Below are 22,768 nucleotides of genomic sequence, written 5' to 3'. Positions count from 1 at the left end.
GAACGTAGCCAGCTGTGTCTAACTCCGAAACCTGTGTCCACACTATGTCACAGCCCAGCGCCAGTCCCACTGCGCCTGCATGCTAGGAGAGAACCTTGTATGTCAGAAGCTGAAAAGCCTTTTGCTGAGGCAGGATATGTCGGATCAGATGAATAGGTTTTCATATATTTCCCCTTATCTGAAGATCCAATGTTCTGAAAGTCACACCAAAGGCCGTCAAATGACAGAAGTTTTGTGAGCAAGGTCAAGACTCAAGGGCAGGCTGAATGGATTCTGAAGCCCAGCTTCAAGCTTGTAAGGACATGGCTAACCATGACATGTTGAGGATCCCAGTGGGGATCAATGAGCCTGGGCACTTATCTATTCTGACAAAGAAAACTCACTGATGCATTGTTTAATTTTTTTTCACCCAGCATTGAAATAAAGTTGGATTTTCCAAAGAGGACTTAGAAAGGACAGCCCTGATGGATGATGTAAGCCTAAAACTCGTAGAGATTTTGGTACAGCTCTAAAACTCTTTAAGTCACTGTAAACCGGTAGCCATGGCCACTAAAGGAACACATACTTGGCAAGAATCCTGGCTCGCATTTGGCCAGTGAGCAGCCTCTAGAACACAGCACCAGGCAGAAGAACGGGCAGCAGAATCTGTTTTCTGAGAATTCAGAGACCTTTGGGAGCCAGAGGGAAATGTATTTGCCGCTAGATCCAGGCTTCAGCTAGTTGAAGATCATTAGTTTTCAGCCCACCCACATCCGGGAATGGCACTTTAGCCTGAAGGTGAGGTCACAGTTCCAGAAACCACTGTGGGTGTCCCTGCCTGCTCATTCAGTTCAAAGTCCTTTCGGGGCCCTGTGAGCCTTCATTTCTCCAGAATGACCCAATTAAAATAAACATACTGCTGGTGAGAGACTGCACATTGCCAGGAGAAAAAATCCCTGTGCCTTATTCTGTGTGCTCAGGGGAGAGCTTGTCCGATACGTGGTAATGAAGCTTCTCCAGCTACCTACGCTGGAGTCCAGAGTCCTCCTTTTGCACAAAGTGCATTTGCTGGAATGTCTTCAGGAACGTTTGTACCTTGGATGGAGTCACACAGTGTCTCAATTCAATGCCCAGAGCAGGTATTCTCGGAGAAGGCGAGAGTCTTGTGGTATCGGAAAATTACATAAAAGCTGCTTAACCACGTCTCTACCCTCTGCTGTCACTTCAGACATCCTTGACCATCAGATACTCCAGGGTCCCTCTACTCCCCTTTCCAGGCAGCAGAAGTCCCTGGCACATACTGAGGGTTCTGTAAATGATCGAGAAGTAGAGACTGGAGGAGGAAGGCCACCAGTGAGAGGGATCTGACGCTCAGGATGGGGGCATTGGATAGGTAGATAAAGCCTTGCACAAAAGCTCCTGAGGGTAAATTCCGACTACCGAGTAAGTCTGCCGCGGTTTTGATGTCACTGGCGGTGATTCTATACTTCCTTGCTTTAGGGTGATCTGCCAAATGTTCTCCTGCTGCCGTGACATCCTGCTCCTCTGAAGCCCTAGCAGCTCCCATCATATGATACATATGTATATATGTGTGTGTGGTTTATATATATATTATGATAATATATATACATATATATATATATATGATGGATGGATTGTAGGCAGATAGATACACATGAGTTAGAACTGATTAGCAAATAAGTACTAGCTGTCCACTATAGGAGCAGAACAGTAACAGCCACGGAAGCCTGTGTCAGGCCTGAGGCCTTGCTGGGAGAAAGAGAGATCTAACCCTTTCCTGCCATTGTGTTCTGGCTGCAGCATCACAGCTACCGCTGCCAGCATTGGAGCTGCTGGCGTGCCCCAGGCTGGCATGGTGACCATGGTGATCGTGCTGAGTGCGGTAGGCCTACCCGCTGAGGATGTCACCCTCATCATCGCTGTGGACTGGCTCCTGTGAGTTGGACTGAATACCCCTGCCTCGGCTGGTTGGGCCAGCGGCTTCCTAGCCACGCAGACACTTTGTTGCGCCCTGCTTTCCTCCTGACATTGCTTAATGAGCCATCTGTCGCTGCTTTCATTTCCTTTTGGTGAAACCATCTGATAAAATGCTTAAACTTAACTCTTCATCACTTCGGAAAGGTTCTCAAAAGCCAGTGAGCTCCATCAGTTCATGGTGTATCTGGTGACACTTAAGGTTAGGAGACAAGCTTAAATACGAGACAATATAGTGAAGGGGCAGGGCGAGCCCCCATAGCCATCCCACGTATCCAGCCCCAAGTAAACACAGCACCAGCTGCTTCAAAATCCCTGCACCTGTCCTGGTATCTTGGAATCCTCTGCGCTGGTGACAAGAGCAAAGGTTTAGCATATGCCTCTGTTTAAATCCTCATCGGGTATCTTACTAGGTTTTGGATCTTGAGCATGATCTTTAACCCCTCTGAGGCCCAACTGCATTATTTATGAGAAAAGTTATGCCTACCTCAGTTGGCTTGTTGTAGAGACCAAATGGGTTCATATAAGCCAAGTATCTGGAGGTACGCCTGGCAATTCAGTAAAGGTTTAACATAGGAAAGTTCTACTATGATGGCAATGAGTCACACCACTTAGGCACAGACAGCTCTCTCCTGTCTCATACACACATACCCCATCCACGGAGTATCTGGGTGAAAATATGCCTCCCTGATGCCCAAAACTGAAAGTGGAGCAGCCTGGTCCCTGGCTTTGTTTTCGATACATCTGCTTTCCGGTACCAAGGTGTGGCTCTGCCCCGGCCATTTGAGTAAGTATAGCTCCATATTAAACCTTGTTTCAGATTAGAGAGCACCAGGGTTGTACAGTTTTATAGGAGAAAGGGAAGTAGTCATGCTGTGGAGGTTCCAAGCTTGTACCTGGCCTGGAAGCTGTGACCACTGCACAGAAATGGGCATCTCAGGTAAAGGGAGAAACCGGGCTGACTTGAACCCTTGGCTTTTCCTAGAACCAGTGACTCTTCCTGCCAGGCTAAGAGGAAGCTCCAGACTACAGGATGTACGGACGCTGGACCAGTAGTCTGTGGCACTGTGCCTCTTAGGAGGGCATCCTTCTGAGGATGCAGTCCTTGTTCTCACGGTGTCACCTCACGAGTGTGCCCATGGTCACAGTCCTCATGCCAGATACTCAGTATCAAAATGGGCACTTCCTCTGTAGGCCTTCACTATAGGCTTTCCTGCTACTGGCCTCTTCTCTGGTCTACCAGGGATTAAGACAAATGGAGGGTATATCAGAGAGGAATCTATTTCTGGACTGGCTTATATATTTTGGATGCCATGTTCTTCCATGTCTTTGCTGGGTTGTTCATGGAGTGACCTTATTTGGTAAAGATAGGAGTACACCAGGGACACCTTGGGCCCACATATTTGATACCATGCACCCCAACCAAATATTTGGAGAGAGAGCCCATAATTCCAGTGCATGATACCAAGGAAAGCCACAAAACAGAAGTCAGAGCTCGAAGCCTTACTGAGTTCTGAGTCATCCTTGGTGTCCTCCGTTTATCTCTGGAGACCCCATTCTTATTTGGGAAGAAAGGAGGGAATTTCTGGAAACTGAGAGGTCATTGCTACTGTCTGGGAGCATGGACCAAGTAGAGCCCATTGTCTAACTCTGTTCCTTTGGGAGCCACCTCTGCCCCAGGCTAGTGAGGCATTTGGCTAGTCAGGAGGACAGCATTCTGCGTTGCCCTAAATCTTAACTGAACTCATCAGAACCTTTTCTTTCTCCATACATCAGTGAAGAAAGATGAAATCTGGGCCCATTCTGACTCTCCTGTCTCTTTGCCAGGGACCGGTTCAGGACTATGGTGAATGTTCTGGGTGATGCATTTGGAACTGGCATCGTGGAGAAGCTCTCCAAGAAGGAGCTGGAGCAGATGGATGTTTCATCTGAAGTCAACATCGTAAACCCCTTCGCCTTGGAATCCTCCATCCTCGATAACGAAGACTCAGACACCAAGAAGTCCTATGTCAACGGTGGTTTTGCAGTGGACAAATCCGATACCATCTCATTCACCCAGACCTCACAGTTCTAGAGGCCAGCTTCAGATGGCTGGGATGAGGACAGACACCTCCACGGGAGCCACCTCTTAGCAAACTCCAACATCAAGGAATGAGAGAAACACTAAGAGTCAACTGTACATTTAGTTTGATAAACAGACCTCCAGATTATTTTCTATATTTGGCGTTTAGAGCCTTTGTTCTCTGGGTTTGGGGATTTGGGGTGGGGTAGAATGAAAGGAAATGAAGAAGATTGTGTTATCTGGATTTTCTAATTCTATAAAACAAAGTTTGGAAGTATATGAAGTAGTTAACGGTTGGCACTAGGTAATGGACCTGGAAGAGAAATTGCTTTCTCGTACATAGACCGGTGTTTGGGGTTTTTAAACAATATTATTATTGGCTACAAATTTTTACTCAGGCTTTCTAATGGTGTGACTTCCTCTGCTGTCTCACTTTTTATAGATTACGATGCATCTCAACAGACCCACCTAATTAAAGTGCCAAATTTTCCATTTTGACCTCATCTTCAGCCACTTTTAACCTACTCTTAAAAAAAAAAAAAGATCAGCATAGTTCTGCAATAATAGTTTTAAGATAGTTGTGGGATTTAGGGGAAGGGAGAGGGTTTTTTATTCCATGTACTGTATTGGGATGCTGGTAGCTGTCTAGCCAGTGTTCGGTATAGAACTATATGTATATGTGTGTATATTTATTATTTTCATATAATTTGCAAGACAGAGATCAGTAATGAACTATCAATGTGAAATAAGATGTTCTCCTTGTACTTGAATCAAAACTGCAATTCCGGCCGGGCGATGGTGGCGCACGCCTTTAATCCCAGCACTCGGGAGGCAGAGGCAGGCGGATCTCTGTGAGTTCGAGACCAGCCTGGTCTACAGAGCTAGTTCCAGGACAGGCTCCAAAGCCACAGAGAAACCCTGTCTCGAAAAACCAAAAAAAAAAAAAAAAAAAAAAAAAAACTGCAATTCCAAGCCAGGCAGCGTGGTGCACACCTTTCATCCCAGCACGAGCGGGTCTCTGTGAGTTCAAGGCCAGCCTGGCCCACAAAGAGAGTTCTAGGACAACCAGGACTGTTACGCAGAGAAACTCTGTCTCAAAAAAAAAAACAAACAAACAAACAAACAAACAAACAAACCTTGCAATTCCAGCTGAGGTGTACTTGGGAGTTCACCAGAACGTTGTCGGGAGCTCTGGGATGAGAACTCAAGCTGTTGGGTTACTAGGTTTCCGCCCTAAAACAGAAACGTATCATGGCGAAGCTCTATGGTGGTACAGCCCATCATTTACAACTTCCCGGGTCAAGCTCCCTCCGGGGGAGGCGCCCCCTGTAGGCACTGAATAAATGCATTGATGAAGGCAGCTCTCCCAAAGGCTGGATGTGCCCAGATCCAAACAGAAGGCTTCAAGGCTACCTTCTTCAAGTACACTCAGGCCCACTTCACAAGGCTGCCACCTCACTGCCCTTGGTTCTCTCTGCCCACCAGGGCAGAAACAACAATGGCCAGCCATCACCCAAGTTGTGTTTTAAAATGGGCTGCCTAAGTGGAATAAGTCACGTTGTGTATATATATATATATTACTATTTGGTTTTTTTGAGACAGGGTCTCTACATAGGACTGGCTGTCATGGAACTCGCGATGTAGATTAGGTTGGCCCAACTCATAGAGATCCTCCTGCCTCTGCCTCCCTAGTATGGGGCTGAAAGGTGTGTGCCATCATGCCCAGCTCTATATGTATTCTTACAGAATAAACCCAGGCCATGAGCTACTGGTACCAGTGGTTCAGGGAAAACACTTCCATTTCCTTCTGCCTCCTCCTTCGGAAAGGATCGTTCAGAGAATCTTGGCCTTGCTGCTTCGAATCCTCTGCTTGTCTTTCTCCTGCTCATTTCTGAAGATAGCTTATTAAAAATCTACACTTCTGCCCCCATCTTGTAAATAAAGCTCAACAAAAACTTGTAGTTCACACGGAGATAGATTCTTATCAACAGTGTTTCAGTAGTATCATTAGCCACCTTAAACCTGTGCTTTTATATTTACGAAGTCAGAAATTGTGCCAAAGATAGCGGGGGGGGGGGGGTAAATGAATGCTCGGTGTTGGCCACTTGCACCTGAAAGCTACCAGAAAATGACACTAAATTACCGACTAAACATCACAGTGGCCAATGACTCTGAAATTGGAAGTACAAATGTCGGTATTCTTTATAGGATGTAAATCTAAATGAAGTTGAATGAATACTTTATTTAGGAGTTAATGGCTCTTATCAGGTGGCCCTCATTAGTGATACTAGAGTTGGCAGAGCTGTTCCCAAATTCACTGGGGTCACCCTTGTAACAAGCCACTTAACACACTGTGCTCATGAAAGAGGACATGTTCCGTTTCCTTCTCAATAAACATTTCTCCCACTTTGTCCCCTTATCTTCCAGCCTCTTATCTAGTCTTTCATTTACCTGGGTAGGTGTGGGAAGGGGAAATGCCGGCTAATGCAAAAAGCTCTATCGTTATTGGCTTTAAGACCACAGAAGATTGGTTTGAAAACCTTTTATCATCTGAGCATGACAGGTCAGGACTTGAGGAAAACATACTGATCCTTCGTGCTTACCAGTGAGGATTACAAGGCTGAAAGACAGGCCCATTATGACAGTTGAGCTCATATTTTGTGGGCTGAAATGAAAATAGAAATTTGCTACAAACTGCTATCCTGGAAGACAGCCAGCCGTATCTCAAAGAGCATGATGACTTGGTTCACTGAAGAGCCAGTCCTGCCCTCTGAGATGGGATTACCAATGACGAATGGCGGGATTTGAAGTGCCCTTGAATGGGATGGCATGCTCCTACCTCAGTAACCCAGTTATGAGCAAGTTCTGCAGAACAGGACTCACTTGTGTGACAGATGTCAAAGGAATAGACAGATTCCTGGGCCCCACTGAAGAAGCACAGCGTAAGAATGCCAGTTGCTTTAGGCACAGGAATATAGGGGAGAGTCTTGAGTACAGTGTGGGGCTGGAGACATTCCAAACAGCACAGCTCCTTAGAACAAAGTTTGGGATAGCTGGTGCAGCTGAGCCGAGGCCCAGCACATGATGTGAGCCGTCTCCCAAAAGAGAGTGTCATTACCAATACCAACGGATGGCTTTAATTTTCTGTAAGCTCTCTGGTCTATTAAAAATCCACCTCTGTTCTTAGGTCACCATGGGAAATAGTGTGACCTGCTGAGCAGGAGAGGGGCAGAAGGAATGGTGGCTTTGCAGGTGGTTAAGGACCCTCCCTCTGTGGCAGAATATCCACACTGACATTCTGCAACTCGTAATTGCACAGCAAGAAAGCACAAGAGACACATAACTGGTGGCTGTCGGGGGCTATTTGTACACTGTGTGAAGAAGTATTGCTGTAATTGGTTAAATAAAAGAGTTGAATGGCCAGTAGCTAAGCAGGAGGCATAGGCAGGCCTTCCGACAGAGGTAAGAAATAGGAGATAATCCAGGCACATGGGAGACCTCAGAGAAACAGAAAAAAATAGGAGGTACAAGATGGAAGAGAGGTAACGCCACGTGATAGAATGTAGATTAATATAAGTGGCTTAATTAAGTTATAAGAGCTAGTGACAAGCCTAAGCTATAGGCCAAGCTTTCATAATTAATATGTCTCTGTGTCGTTACTTGGGAACTAGCTGGTGGGACAGAAAAAGACTCGTTGCAGGTGGGCACACAACTCTAGTACCCTCTCACCTTGGTGATCCTTTCTAGTAATCCAAGATGCTAGCCCTCTCCAAACAAACAAATTCAGCACAAAAGATTAAGACAATTTCCCAAGGTCACATAAGGAACAGAAGTGGGGCAGATGATTCATTTTAACTTAAGTCTTGGGTGACCCAGATATTTCAAGACATTTAAGAACCATTGTCGAGATCTGCTTTATAGCATAATGTCTGTAATTAAAAATATTGCATTGCAATATTTACAGTTCTGCTAAGAGGGTTCTTAGCATGGAAGAAAGGAGGGAGGGAGAGGAAGGGAGGGAGGGGGAGGGAAGAGGAAAGGGAAGCTTGCTTTGGAGATGGTGACAGGGACGCCTGTACAGGTGTATAACCTGAAGTTCTACACATTGAATAGTTACAGTTTTCTGCATGACAATCATGCCTGAATAAAGTGATTTAAATACATTAATGAGAGCCTTTCTAACACCAAGTATTTTACATGTATTTTTTTTTAACATTCCTATTGCCATTTTCCAAACAAGGAAATTGGCCTACCGAAGGTAGTCGCCCAAGTTTGCCCCTCTAGGATACACCCATGATTCCAAGTCTTCTCCCAGCTATCCATTTACAAAGCTTCAAGATGCCCGCAAAGCTGAGGCAGGCTGCAGGACAGCATCCAGCTTCTTCTTTCAGTGTTGTTTGTGCATTCTAATGTCATTTAATTTGCTCCAAACAAATTTCCTTATTCAAATCTTCCATCCCCACTTTCCCATTCTGGCTGTGGGTAATTTATGTATCATGGCCTCCCTTCCTTATGGCTGACTTGATGTCATCAATACCATATCCCTCCACCCGAATCCCCTTTAAGTCATTCAATCAAATTTATACAGAAGGGCTATCTGTTACAAAATCAGAGACGGGCAGGCAGATACCAGAACAGAAACTGGAGCCTGGTTCCTTTTTTTTCTTTTCTTCCACACTTCTTCTGTATTTCCTCCCACTGGTTAAAGCCCTAATCCCCTGCAGTCTGCCTCACACCCACACGGCTCTCCTAAACCTCCAAGGTAACCAGGGCCCTGTTGGCAAAATCCAAGCAGGTGCTTGCCCAGTCATCAGCCTTCGGCCTTGTCTTCTACAATACTCATCACCACTGATGAGCCTATGTCTGTCTAGCTCGCTGTCCCCCTCCTCTGCACTTCCTGACACCTTCCTTCCTAAGCTTCCCTCCTTCTGCTTTTGATTTATGGTCTCTGCTTCTACCAAATGCATCGGGCCCTTGAATACCGAGGGCTGAGCGAACAAGCTCTGCATCATTCTGGCATCTCTCTGTGCCATTCCCCCAGAAAGCTGTCCCCCACCCCTGCCCTCACACTCCTCAGCCGACGACCAAGACTCTATGACCACGTGATGTAAGCAGCTGCCGCCTGCCCTGGCCTCACAACCAAATTTCAGATCCCATTTCCAACCTCTACTGGGCTTTGAAACTGAACTTATTCCACACCAACCTCAGGACCTTTTCCAGAAGTCTCTCCTGAGCCATCCCCCCGCCCCCGTCATAGGGCGCTGATGGGTCGGAACTGCCTTTGACATCAACACACCTTGAGTTGTACACATCTGCGTTAGCACAGTCATTTGAGTCCTGCTGCTGTGGGCTTCAGTGGGAGCCCATGGGTGGACCATGTTGATTCTGAAGTTGCTGCCCAGGATTTTTGCCCTTTAGACATGAATAGTAGAACCTGAAAATCCTCTAAATCCTGTTTACAACAACAAGACCTTCATAATGAGAATGCGATTCAAAAAAAAAAAAAAAAAAAAAAAAAAAAGGCCAGCCCTCCAGGGTATATGAACCCTGTTCTCTTCTCAGTACCCCACCCCGAGTATTCTGAGTATTTCCTATTCTAGCTTCCCTGCTGAAAGAGAGACTACAAAAAGAAAAAAATCCTTTTCCAAAAGACTTTACTTGACCTCCTAGTCGCTGAGTGCCTCTTGCCTCACACCTAACAGAGTTAGGAGATGAAGGAGCCCGTGTCCTGAGATCTACCAACAGCGGGCTGGTCTCTTGGCCAGTGCTTCGCTCCTATTACACACTTCACTCTTGCCTTACAGTCCAGCCAGGGCCACCAGCCCCACTGTTCCCTCGGAGAATTTGGATTTGGGCCCCCACCACTCACCCATATGCTTTGAAACACCACTAAGATAATTTGCCTCTTGATTTCCTCCCACCCCCAAGCTTAACCAGCCACTTCCAAACTCGCAGCAAGCTCATTAGAAAGTACTTGACTTTTCCACCCCTAAACCTTAGTGCCCAAGGCACAAAGTCTAAAGTCTTTAGGGCTAATATCGAAGACACATTAGAAAGTGCCCCCAGGGGACAATTTTTCCTCCATACACAGGTGATTGTCCTCTACAAATGCCTTCTCCCTAATTTCTTTCTGATTTGTCCAGTGTTTCTTACCTCCTAGAACACAGAGAAATAAACAGCATTTTGTCACATGCTCAGATATTGCATTGTTTTATTAAGTTAATATGAAACCTGGTTAAAAGGTAATGCAATTGAGTGTACAAGCCTCACTTCAATCGATGTCATTATTTTCTACTACTAAGTGCCACCATGGAGTCTTCTGTTGTTTTAGATTTGCATTCGGAGAATCTGAGTAACTCACGGGAGTCTGGAGGGGGTGTTACTTGATCCATCTCCCTCCAGTTCCTAGACACCATTATTTCAAACCCCCTGTGGTTGACAGTCACAAATCCACCCACAGAGCTTGCAATACTTTCTGAGAAGCATGCTTAGAACATCTTGTTCCCTAGAAAGGATGGAAACTCCAATAGGGGACCGGTCGTATCTGGCACCCTAACTTGACCTCTCCCCACCCCCCCTCACAGGGCTGAGTTCTCTACTGAGCACAGTGTAGGAACTTTTTCCACTTGGTTCATGAAAAGTGGTGGATCCCCACAAGGCTGTGGAAGGGGGTCGGTTGTCAGGGCTCAGACACAGCCTGACACAGTACACAGAGGATGCCATCGAATGCCTGGTCCGAACTTCCCTTATGCAAAGTCAGACGACCTTCCAGGACGAGTTTCCCCCGTGAGTCAAGCTCTGCCACCAAAAGCACCTAGCGCTTACATTCTGTCCCTGGAAGTCAGCCCACTAAAACAGGTGTGATATTTATCGCGGTTCAGAACATTGATCTAAGTGTCAGTTCCTGAAGGAAAAGGAACCGGGAGGCTTATTTTGAAGGGAACGGGGGAGGAGAACTTCCTAAAAAACGTTGTTCACAAATACAACATTTCAAGGACAGGAAATAACAGAAAGCGCCTCTTGTTGACCCAAGAGGTGACCGACCTCATTCTTAAGACTGCCAGGAGACCTGAGCTACCCTGCCTGTCTGAGATAAATGATGGGCACATGGTTTTCAAGCTCTCAGGTGCAATTCCCAGGAATCTCAGCCTTGGGGTCAATAAGGCATGTGACAACCAACCAAGAAGCAAAAGGAAACAGATAAACCACGTGGTTTGAAAACAAGATTCCAGAGTTGGAAAACTGGCTCTGACATTTGGTGTTCTGAGCCTTGATGGCCTTAGCAAGAAACTGGGAGGAAATGAGCTTTTCCTTGAATGAGCATCAGAGATGGAAATAATAACAGCTAAGGCATGCTGGGTTCTGCTTTTGTGCTGGGCACTAACAGGACATGCTTTTCAAGTGAGTCATCCACATTTCAATATTCTGAGGCAGATAGTATCACGGCCTCCATTGCAAACCTAAGGACACTGAGGAATGAAGAGGTTATAGTATCTGTCCAAGGTCCTTGCCTTCAATGGTTCTAAAACCAGACACTCAATCTTCAAGCCTAGGTTGATGCGCTCCTGAAAAGTGATGGCTACAGGCACATGGCAGAGGGATGGGTGGATGAGAGCAGAGAAGCGGCATGCAAAGGGGAAGAAGAAAGACCCTTCGTCTATGTTTATAGCCTTTCAGGTTCCCCCCCCCCCCACTCAGCCATCACCAAAGCAGATAATGAGGTCTCTAAAATACACATCTCTCCAAATTACCCCAAAGTTGTCCTTTTCCTGGCCCCTTCCTGTGGAAGAATGTAAGATAAAGTACCCTCCACTTAGGACATACAATGACACACATCCTGCCTGGTTCAAAAATATCTGCCAACCAATGATAACCAAAGGCCTAAAATCCACTCACCCATCTCCCCTACAGACTGTATTTCAACTCTCTCAGTTTAGAGTAAACTCTCTTCACTGCTAGAGGTCCTCTCCCTCTCTCCGAGAGCAGTGCTGGGCTTAGAACTCTGGACCTTGAGCTTGTTAGGGAAGATACTCTACCACTAAGCAAGATTCCCCAGCCTGCCTTTTCTTTGAAACCTAGGTGTGTCTTGGGGGCCAACAAGCTCCAGAATCCTGATCACTATTTCTGGGGCATCCATTGGGACCCCTCTGTGTTGTCACTGCAGAGTTCTTGGTATTGTCGAGGTGATGACAAGACACCCCTTCCCCCCTCCACAACTCTTCAGTCATGTAAGGCAAACCTGGCACTGCATGTCCTGTGCTGTCTTGTGGCTGCACAGCCTTAATGAGAGGCAAAGCTGAGTGGTGACCAAAGCTATTGATTATGACTGTGTCCCAGCAGGGGATTTCCTGTGTATAGATAAGGAGGGGTGGTATTTGACTATGAGCTTCAAAGCATTTTAAAAATAAAGACAGGGGATAGAGTGATGGTGTTAGGTCTCAAAGTTGGGGTACACGACTAAAGTGCCTATTTAACATATCAAAGCAGACCTGGCCACCAGGCTGTCCCAGTATCCCTCAGTTCCAATTGTTACAGGGTTCGGCTGGCATACCCCACCCCTACCCTAAACTTCTTCAGCCCAGGGGCTGGGCTGCCTTTCCCCCAGCTGCCCTCTCTATATAACCCACCATTTTGGTTGCTTGGTTCTTTCCGTCTACCCTTTACCTTCCTGAGTTCTGGCTCTCTTCTCTACACTCCCCCTCTTCTCAACTGGCCCAGCTCCTGTTCACTCTGGACTCTCCAGATGTCTCTGCCTTGGTTATGCTCTCCCTTTTAGCTACAATAAACTTTCTCCTCCACCATACCGAAGACCAGTCATGTCCTTTTTATTTCTGTTCTTTTTTCATTCAGATGGTTCAGTGGGTTATCATTGTTTATTTACCAGCATGAATACCTAAGTTCAACTCCTCAGAGCCCATCAAAATGATTTGCTTTGGGTTAAATAAGAGACATTGCCTCAAGACAAGAAAGTAATAGAGGCAGACATTTGAGGTTCTGCTCTGGTTTCTGAGTAAGCACTCACACATGTGTAGAATGCCACATTCCCATGCATACATCATATCATACATATCACACATATGTAGTGATATTTTGTTTATAATCTAACAAAAGCTTGCCTGGAGATCAAAGTGATGATATAAACCACTAGTTAGACATAAAGGCCAGGCAGTGGTGTCACACACCTTTAATCCCAGCACTTAGGAATCAGAGACAGATGGATCTCTGTGAGTTCAAGGCCATCCTGAGCTACACAAGACTGAATCTGTCCCAAAGAGAAACAGAGCTCACACAAAGGAGATCCCAGCTTGGGATTCCAGGCCTTTAATCCCAGCACAATGGAGGTGGAGACAGGAGTGATATGGCTGCGTGGAGAGAAGAATATAGGGTGGGAGGAGATAGGAGTTCAGAGACAGTCTGAGGATTCAGTCTGAGCATGAGTCTGAGGTTTCATAGAGATGGGGCAGTCTGAGGTTTCGTAGAAACAGTAGCAGTCTAAGGATTTGTAGAGACAGGATGGCCCCTTTAGTCTGAGCATTGGTAGAGGTAAGAACTCTCTAAGGAAATGGCTGCTCTGCTTCTTTGATCTCTCAGCATTAACCCCTATCTCCAGCTCTGGGTTTTTATTATTAAGACGAATTAGAATTTGTGCCACACAGACAAACATAAGAAAATCAGGTAGGATATTATACCTGCAATAGTAGTAGGTGGGTGGCTGAGGGAGAAGGATCATGACCATCCTACATGAACAGGGAGAGTCTGCTTCAAAAAACTAAGAGCAGGAGATGTGGTTGAGTACTTGCCTACTGTAAACAAGGCCCTATGTTCAGTTGCCAGTGATGTTAGAAAACAAAGAAAAATATGGACTTACAGAGAGGTTGATGGAACATTCTAAAAGACATAGAATCACAAGGTGGAAATCTCTGTGACTGGACCCACTCACTCTGTGAGAGGTTCTGTCAAGGTGTCCATGCTAAAAAAAAAAAAGGACCCATTTGGCACACATGTGAACTCATTTGGGCCCAGTTCCCTACTTCTGAAGGTGAAACCAAGCACAGATTCTTCCCTCTGATAAAGTAATTTTACCACGATAATTTGGAACCTTCAGAGTCAGTGTGGAGGGGAAAAGGGTCCCAGACCAAGAGAGCAGAGGCCACAGTTCTTCTCATTGTCAGCAGGACAAAGGATAAAGGAGAGAAGGTTCCTACAAGACCTGAAAACCTGAAAGTGGTGTTGGAATGGGTCCCCTAATCAAGAAGGAGAACAGTCCCATCTGGCAGTGCTAGCAGGTTTGTGGGTCACAGCATGGACTGAAGACATGTCCTGTTTAGATCACAGCAAGTCCCTTGAAGGAGGCTGGGTTAGGGCATAGACACATGGAGAAGGGTCCCCAACATCCAGGGACTAAGCTGACCTTACACAGGTAACTCATCAAGCTTCTCAAGTTAGCACCTAAAGGTCAGATATTATCCTTCATTCTCTCCTTTTTATCCTTGTCATAATTCAGAGCCTACTGGCTTCATCCAGTCTGATGAGTGATGGAGGAAGGTCATTGGTTAAGTAATAAAGAAACTGCTTGGCCTCATAGGTTAAAACATAGGTGGGAGGAGTAAACAGAACAGAATGCTGGGAGGAAGAGGAAGTGAGCTCAGACTCGACTGCTCTGCTCTCTGGAGAGAGGCCATGCTCCGCTCTCTGGGGCAGACACGCACGATGAAGCCAGCCGCCAGGTCAGACATGCTGAATCTTTCCTGGTAAGACCGGAGCTACACAGTTTATTAGAGATGGGTTGATCGGGATATCAGAATTAGCCAGTAAGGGCTAGAGCTAATGGGCCAAGCAGAATGGGCCAAGCAGTGTTTAAAAGAATACAGTGTCCGTGTAATTATTTCGGGGCATAAGCTAGCAGGCGGCCAGGGTGCTGGGGACGCAGCCCCGTCGCTCCTATTACTACAGGTGAGCAGAGAGAAACGGTGTTTCTGTATAGAGACTATTCTTAGAAGGAACGAGATTAACAAAGGATGCTGTCCCAGGAGCGTATGCAAACCCAAGCACCATGAGATGCACTTATAATATTGTCCTGGATTTGTCAGATCTGCAACTTTGAAAGTCAAGAAAAAAATTATAAAGCAAAATATGACAGATAGGAATTCTTTTTCATTATGTTTAACGTTCTAGTCACTCTTTTATTGCTGTGAAGGGACACCATGACCAAGGCAACTCTTACAAAAGAAAGCATTTAATTTAATTTGGAGGCTTGCTTACAATTTCAGAGTTTTCGTCCATTACCATCATGGTGGAAGCATCAACACACAATGAGCTAGGGCAGTAGCTGAGAGCTACAACCTGATTCACAGGCTGAGTCTCTGGGGTTGGCCACACCTCTTAACACTCCTAATCCTTTCAAAGAGTGTCATTCCCTAGTGACTACACACTCAAATATATGAGCCTATGGGGGACCTTCAGACCACCACAATGACACAGTTCTCCCCATAGCAAACCAAAACCCTAGCCATCACAAAATTGTCTGTGCTATCATGGACTCCAAAAGTAAGATACCTGAACTTCAAACCTTGCCTCTGTAGGGCTCCTCAAAGCTTCATAGTTCTTGAAAAATAAAAAATTAAAATAATTTTTAAAAATTATCAGATCATAAAATGTGAAAGGGTCATAATTTGTTGAGAAAAACAAAAACGGGGGGCTTCATATAAAAATGAGCATTTATACTCTTACTAAACTAAAAAATCATGCTCAAGCCCTCCCCCAAAAGGAACACTTTAGGTAGAGATGGCTGAGCAGTTAGAAGCACGTAATGCTTTTGCAGAGGACCCAAGTTCGATTCCCAGCACTCATGTTTAGTAGGTCACAGCTGCCAGTAACTCCAGCTTCCAGGGAATCCGACACCTGCGACCTCTGCAGGCACCTGTACTTGTGTACGCCACATATAGATACACAATTGGAAAAAATGGGTTTTTTTTAAACCAATACTGAATGTCTCAACATGTATTTTAAAACTGAAATTAAATGCAAACTCATTAGGACTGACTTGCATCAGTTGCTCATGCAGGTGGTCCTCTTCTGAGAATTCTCCTGAAACCTTTCCGTGATCTGAGAACTCTCCTGAAACCTTACCATGACACAGTTTTAGTTTTAGTGGCTTTTGTAGTAATAGGAGCGGCGGGGCTGCGTCCCCGGCACCCGGCCGCCCCCATGGCTAGCTTTACCAGAAATAATTACACGGAAACTGTATTCTTTTAAACACTGCTTGGCCCTTTAGCTCCAGCCCTTACTGGCTAATTCTGATATCCCGATCAACCCATCTCTAATAATCTGTGGGCACCGGTCTTACCAGGAAGATTCTAGCCTACGTCCATCCTGGGTCGGAGCTTCATCGCATGCGTCTGCCTGGGAGCGGGGCATGGTGTCTCTCTGCTCCAGAGAGCAGAGCTGTCGAGTCTCTGAGCTCACTTTCTCTTCCTCCCAGCATTCTGTTCTGTTTACTCCACCCACCTATGTTCCAAGCTATGAGCCCAAGCAGTTTGTTTATTACTTAACCAATGAAATCAACAGATTGATATATGACACTCCCACATCAGGCTTTGACTTTTGATAACTACTCAAAATTCACATCAAAATAATCTGACCTGTTTTAGAGACTTTGTGAACATTTAAAAGGACACATAACTTAGGGTTCCAAAGGTGGAATGCACCTTTATTTGGCTGAAATTCTAAGGGGAGAATAAATGAGTTTTGTTTCATTTTGTTTTGGGAGTATCCTTTTTTGTGTTTTGCAATTTATTTATTTCTAATTTACCTTTGAAAACCAATTTCTTATGGCATAAAGAGAAAAAAAAACCAATACCTGGCTCCCACATGTCTTATGAAAACGAAAACATTTTGCTGGGCGGTGATGGTGCACGCCTTTAATTCCAGCACTCGGGAGGCAGAGGCAGGCGGATCTCTGTGAGTTTGAGGCCAGCCTGGTCTACAGAGTGAGTTCCAGTCCTGCCTCCATAACTACTGAGAAACCCTGTCTCGAAAAACCAAAACCAAACAAACAAAACAAAACAAAAGCTAAAAGGATCTTAGTGTACTGTGTTCATCCATTTGGGACGGGAGGACAACACTCCATAAACTAGGTAGCTTATGAGCGAAAGAAACTAGTTTCTCACCGTTCTAGAGGCCAGGATGCCCAAGATGGAGGTGCTAGCAAATTAGGAATCTGGTACGGCCTTTGCTTGGTTCTCCTCACTGTCTGTGTCCTCGTGTGTTAGGGGCAAAGTTCCCATGGCCGATTCTACAGCCGCTTCCACGGGGCTCTATCCTTATGACTCGCTCCTCTCCCCCAAAGCTCCCTTTTTTAAGGCATCACCTTTCGAGTTAGGATTTCAAGGAGACACAAGCATTTAGACTGCAGCAAATGAGGCAGAGGAGGGTGCAGAAGTAAAATAAATAAGAAGGTGGAAGGGAGACAGCATGCCTCCATCCCCCTTCCAGCTTCTTCCTCCTCCAGCTCCCCAGACTACCTAAGCATTTCATAAAGGCTCCTCCAGATGAACCTGAAGTCTGGCTGGGTGGCACTCTCTGTGGGGTCTATTCACTTACAGCAGTTCTCTTAGAAAAAGGCTTGCCGAGCATTTTGTTTCTGATCTACATTTATTAAGAATTGTTGGGACAGGGCGAGAGGGAGAGGGCATGTTTTAAACTACATAAATGAGCCCCTCTCGCAAACCCATCTTGAATGGTTTAAGTTTTAAAATGAGATCTGAACTCTTCAGACGTTAATACTTCCCCCCCCCCACACCCGCCCGGGCTTTAAGGGACTCGATGCCATTCAAACCTAACATACACACACACAAATGAAACACAAAAATCAGATTTATCAAAAAGAAACAATGAGGCTGTTGGTCTTTTCCCAGTTGGTTTATCAGGTTGTTTCCTAAATAACCAACTCCCTGTTTCATGTAAGACAATTTTGTTAGAATTTTCAAAAATTTTTTGTAGGCAGGCGGTAGTGGCACACTCCTTTAATCCCAGCACTTGGGAGGCAGAGGCAGGCAGATCTCTGTGAGTTCGAGGCCAGCCTGGTCTACAAGAGCTAGTTCCAGGGCAGACTCCAAAGCTACAGAGAAACCTTGTTTCGAAAAACCAAAAAAAAAAAAAAAAAAAATGTGATGAGTCTTTCTCTGTTTCACCAGCCAGCTCCCAAATAATGACTCAGAGACCTACTATTAATTATGAAAGCTTGGCCTTAGCTTAGGCTGGTTCCTAACTAGCCATTAGAACTTACATTAACCCATTTCTACTAATCTACGTTTTACCATGTGGCTTTTTACCTTTCATTCTATATACACGACTCCCTCCATGTCTCATTGGCATCTCTCTGCACCTTGATTATCTCCTTCTGCTTCCTTTCTTTGCCCAGAAGTCCCACGTATACCTCCTGCCTAGCTGTTCAACTCCTTATCAAACCAATCACAGTAATATATCTTCACACAGCATACAAATATCTCACTTTCATCTGACATACTTCCATTATGTTTCCTATTTTTCATGCTCAAAATAAACACAAATTCTCCAGGCGATAAGTGTGAATGGGAGCCCCAAACAGAATTTAATCAACAAATCTTACCTTGGGCACAAAAGACTGAGTATAAACTTTGATTTAATGGGGGCCAGGCACCAGTAACTCAACCCAGCCAACAACAACAAAAAAAAATGTTCATTTCTCCAGGAATGTGTCAGTGTCTCGACGACTGGGCCCTTCATCTTTCTTTGGTTTTCATTCATGTTCTCCTGTAAAATTTAAAGATCACATCTACATGTGGTATTGAGAAAGGGGTGAATATTTGACACGACCAAGGAGAAAAACATGAACTATCCTAGCCTTAGATCGACCTCAGCCTCAGAACTGCCCATTCTCTGAGTCCCTTCCCTATGTCTCTGGTTCAGAATAAGGCAAAGGATTTGATCTCTTCGTATAAGAGCAGAGTGAAGCCACTCTGAGCATCTTCCTCCCAGGGCTATGTGCAGAGTTAAGGAAGTCCTTGGTTCGTGGCAAATATGCCCGTGCCTACTGGATGGTATGGAGTGTTAAGCATGTTCCAATCTGCTGTTCAGTAGAGCAATTGCTGAGCGTGGAAGGGGGTCGAGTTTGGAACTGGGTGATGGCGGGGTCTTGTGAATTTTTCATCCTCACAAAAACTTCTATGGAGAGTTAAATCTTAAGAGTGCATATAAACTGGTATGGAATAGAACATGGGCTCTATGTTTTCAGAGCTCCCTGGATGATCCGAAGGCCCTCTGAGGCCTGTAGGCCTGAGAATCTGCTGACCACCTGTGTGGTCTGTTGGACACTGACATTATCCATTACACCAGTCCCCCACAAGCCACTAAATGACAAGTCCCTCAGATGCTGGAGCCCAAATCTAGATGGAAAACACTGACAGAAGGAGCTTGGGTTCTGCCAGATGGGACTTGTTTGCTTTCAGCTGTGGTGAGGGTAACAGGTATAAAGGATCCTCTAGGACAGGTGAGATTAAGACCCATGGCCACTACTGTCTCAGGAGCTGGGGCTACAGGTTATACCAGGATAAGAAACCAGCATTTTAAACTAGCAATTTAACCTTTTTTTTTCTTGTTGTACGTTCTTGCTGTTTTTCTTGAGTTTTACAAAAAAAAAAAAAAAAACAGGAGGCTATAATTTTCCCTGTCTAAAGAAATTCTGACTTGAGTTCCTTGTCTACTGTCTACTTAGAAGCATGACAGTGGTGTTGGCTCCTGCTCCCTCCCACTGAGGGTTGGCTCCAGAAAAAAATCTGGGAGCAGATGGGGAGACTGTAAGCATTCAGTGGGCTAGAGTTGGTATGGGTGGTCACACAGTGCACAGAGAATGGGGGCCTGACATTCCCTGGGGGACTGGGGACCATCAGATGACAAATCCTTCCCATAGAGGATTCTCAGTCATGACACCAGACATGGGCATCAGCTCACTAACGGTCATATCACAGGAATAATCATGTCTTCAAGAGATCTCAGGGTACCTGTGGAGTTTAGGGGGCATGGGGTTTTCCTGTTTGTTTGGGGGGAATGGGACTATGCTTATTTGGTAGGAAATTTCTCATTTTAAATTATACCAGAAATAATCCACCTATACCCCAAGTCCCATGTCCCGACACAACAGAATAAAGACATATCAATGTCTTGCACTTCCTCTGCCTACCTCCTCCTTATTTCACGTCTACCAGGACAGACAATGGGACTCCCTGTCTTGGGTTCAAAGTTTCTTGGCAATTTTGTGACTAAGGATCTTTTTCATTTTTCCGTGAGGCTGAGACCACAGGGGATCCAGGACAGGGAAGGTTGACCATAGTGAAGGAGCTGATGTGGGGGAAAGAGGATGGGATCTGTCATGGAGCCCTTGGCAGAGTAGGGCAGGGAGGGACACAGAGCACAAACGGAGGATGCTCCGCTGTGTGTCATGGAGTCCTCCACCCTGGAACCTGTCTTCCCAGGCAACAGGGGATGCTCCAGCTCTCCTTGACCTTGCTTCTCCCCAGCTCTACTGGGTTACCTTCAGAGTCGCCTAGTCCGTCTTATTTGGATTGGTTTCTTTCAACCCGGAGACCCTTCCCTTAGCTCTGTCCTTTGGGATTCTTGACTTACTAGGGATCCAGGATTCAAAAAGTAACATTAATCAAAGGAAAAAAAGGGCACAGCTGGGAAAGGTCTGTGAACATCCTGTTGTGAAAGAAACCCATTTTCCAAGGCAGAATTGGCAATGGGGTGGGAGTCTAATCTACTTCCTTCCTAGCCCCCTCACACCAGTGCCCAGATATCAGCTTGATGCAACTTGACTTTACCCACGTAGAAACTGAATGTAATTTGGCATTTGGTCACTCTGTGTGCTGTGATCCGTGTAACAGCCCAATGAAAGCATAGCGACTCTTGCAACAAGAGATTAAGTGCGTCCTAGAATCCACCCTCTAATCTATCAAGCAGAATGTTCTGATGTAAAGCCCACGGAATGGGCAATTATCAAGATGTCCTCCTTCCTTTGTGCTGGGGGCAGAGAGCCCTGCCAGCCCCCTGGGTAAGGGTGAAGCATAAATTACCCTCAAGCCAGACTTTTGGGTGCCTGACTGGGGAACTCCAGCAGGTCACCCCATTCTCTTTCGTTGATTAAAAAGCCCTGCTCCTTTCTGTCTGATGACCATAAGATAGAACACGATTACTCCTAAAGGGAAACCTTCAAAGCCAGCCCCGCCCCCTCCGACTGTGGGGTGGGGACAAAGGGCTGTCATTTACACATGCATCTACTCCTCCTCATTCTGTTGTCATCCTCTAGCTTTGGAAAGAATATGGCAATTCAGAGCACGGTCTCTGAGGCTGTGTGCCAAGGAGTCCTGTCAATCATAGTCTCGGCCCTGCCACTGAATAGCCATGTCACTTTGAGCTCTCTGTACCTCAGTCTCTCTACCTCCAACTTAGTAGAAGCACCCCTCTCATAGGGCTGTAAGAATTAGACATTAGTTCATTTAGTTCATGGGACGAACCTGGCCAGCTCTTGACCCTATGTTGGAAATAATGTAAGGAATTGTGGAGAGTTGTCATCATGATGGCAGAACCCACGTTCCCCAGCCTCACTCCCATTCCAGAAATCCAACCTGCAACTGCCCACTGTGCCACTTTCGAAGAAAATGCAATTATTATTTGGGGCATGGATTAAGGAGGAAAACTAAGAAATGGTGACCTGCCACCCTCTGGCCAAGTACCTGACCACACCTCAGCATTCTAGACCCACCTCAGCATCTCCCTCAGCATCCCTGCAGAAGCGCACTTGCTAAGGACCACTCTGGAGGGTCAACAGATATAAGGACAGTAGGAGGGTGAGTGTGGGAAGAGAGGACGTTGCTCAGGACCCCAGCCCAGGGCGCATGATTGGGTTTCCTTGTACTGAGCTAAATGTTGGGTTTCTGTTTCTGTCTAGGATAAAGGATGGATTTTTAAACAGCAATAATACATTGTTTCTGCTTTGGAAAGAAACAGGCAGGGTGCTAAAGGAGAGTCAAAACGGAGAGTCACAGACCAAAGGATCAACGGAAGGCACTCCATTCGAGTCAGGAAATAGTAGCCCAGGTAACACGTAGAGGCCCCCACGCGGGACAAAGGCTGTGGTCAAGGAACTGAAAAGCAACTCAAGTGTCCTGTACATAAAGTGGGAGGGAGGTGCCTGAGGAGGGGATGTGAGAACTGGCATTTCCCTGAAGGGGGATGGGTTGGGGGATTGGGGAGCTCTGAGAGCTCCTCCCCACCTCCTCCACATTTCCTAGCTGCTTCAGAACCATCAGGAGACAGGCAGAAACTGTTTTTAGCAAGTCACAATAACGAACAGTGCTTAAGCTGCTTACTTACAGGAGACAGTAGTTAAAAATATCCCTGTCCATGCAGTGGGAGTTTCTTCAGGGGGTAGCTTGGTCTTTCACAGATATAATTTGTTTCAGGGGTAAAATCTTCCTGTAACAAAACACATCCAGCCATTGCATCACCCAGGATGTAATAAAGACTGGTAACACCCAGACATGTGGCTTTCGGTATGAAGAGGTCTGTGCCTCCCCTATGTGTCATATAAATGGGGTCATGTGTGTATGTATGTATGTGTGTGTGTGTGCGTGTCCTTCCCTTTCTCCATCTTATGGAGATTCATTTCCTTTAGATTGAGAAATAAGATTAAGT

At 45.8% G+C, this 22,768-nt stretch overlaps 2 protein-coding genes across 8 annotated transcripts in view; one reads left to right on the top strand and one right to left on the bottom strand.

The window, feature by feature from the left end:
* Slc1a1 (solute carrier family 1 member 1) overlaps positions 1 to 4,191 on the top strand; it is a 72,986-nt gene extending 68,795 nt beyond the window's left edge. Inside the window, exons 11-12 of the mRNA XM_041661189.1 lie at positions 1,801 to 1,935; positions 3,802 to 4,191. Of these exons, the coding sequence (XP_041517123.1) occupies positions 1,801 to 1,935; positions 3,802 to 4,048 (382 nt within the window). The 3' untranslated portion in view covers positions 4,049 to 4,191. The remainder of the gene's footprint in view (positions 1 to 1,800; positions 1,936 to 3,801) is intronic.
* A 14,433-nt stretch (positions 4,192 to 18,624) lies between these two features.
* Spata6l (spermatogenesis associated 6 like) overlaps positions 18,625 to 22,768 on the bottom strand; it is a 49,646-nt gene continuing 45,502 nt past the window's right edge. For 6 of the 7 annotated variants that reach the window (XM_041660987.1, XM_041660982.1, XM_041660985.1 and 3 more), the window contains one exon: positions 18,625 to 18,829. Coding sequence is in view for 2 of the 7 variants with exons in the window: in XM_041660985.1 (XP_041516919.1) it covers positions 18,816 to 18,829 (14 nt within the window). In the remaining 5 variants the exon portion in view is untranslated. Of the gene's footprint in view, positions 18,830 to 22,447; positions 22,550 to 22,768 lie in introns of all 7 variants that reach the window. The other variant, XM_041660984.1, reaches the window with a different exon arrangement.

The sequence above is a fragment of the Microtus oregoni genome, unplaced genomic scaffold (assembly GCF_018167655.1).
Source record: "Microtus oregoni isolate MIOR12 unplaced genomic scaffold, Mior012 000012F_ref0000307, whole genome shotgun sequence".
Lineage (NCBI taxonomy): Eukaryota > Metazoa > Chordata > Mammalia > Rodentia > Cricetidae > Microtus > Microtus oregoni.
Note: the sequence above shows the minus strand (reverse complement) of the source record. Positions and strands in the feature narration are given on the sequence as shown.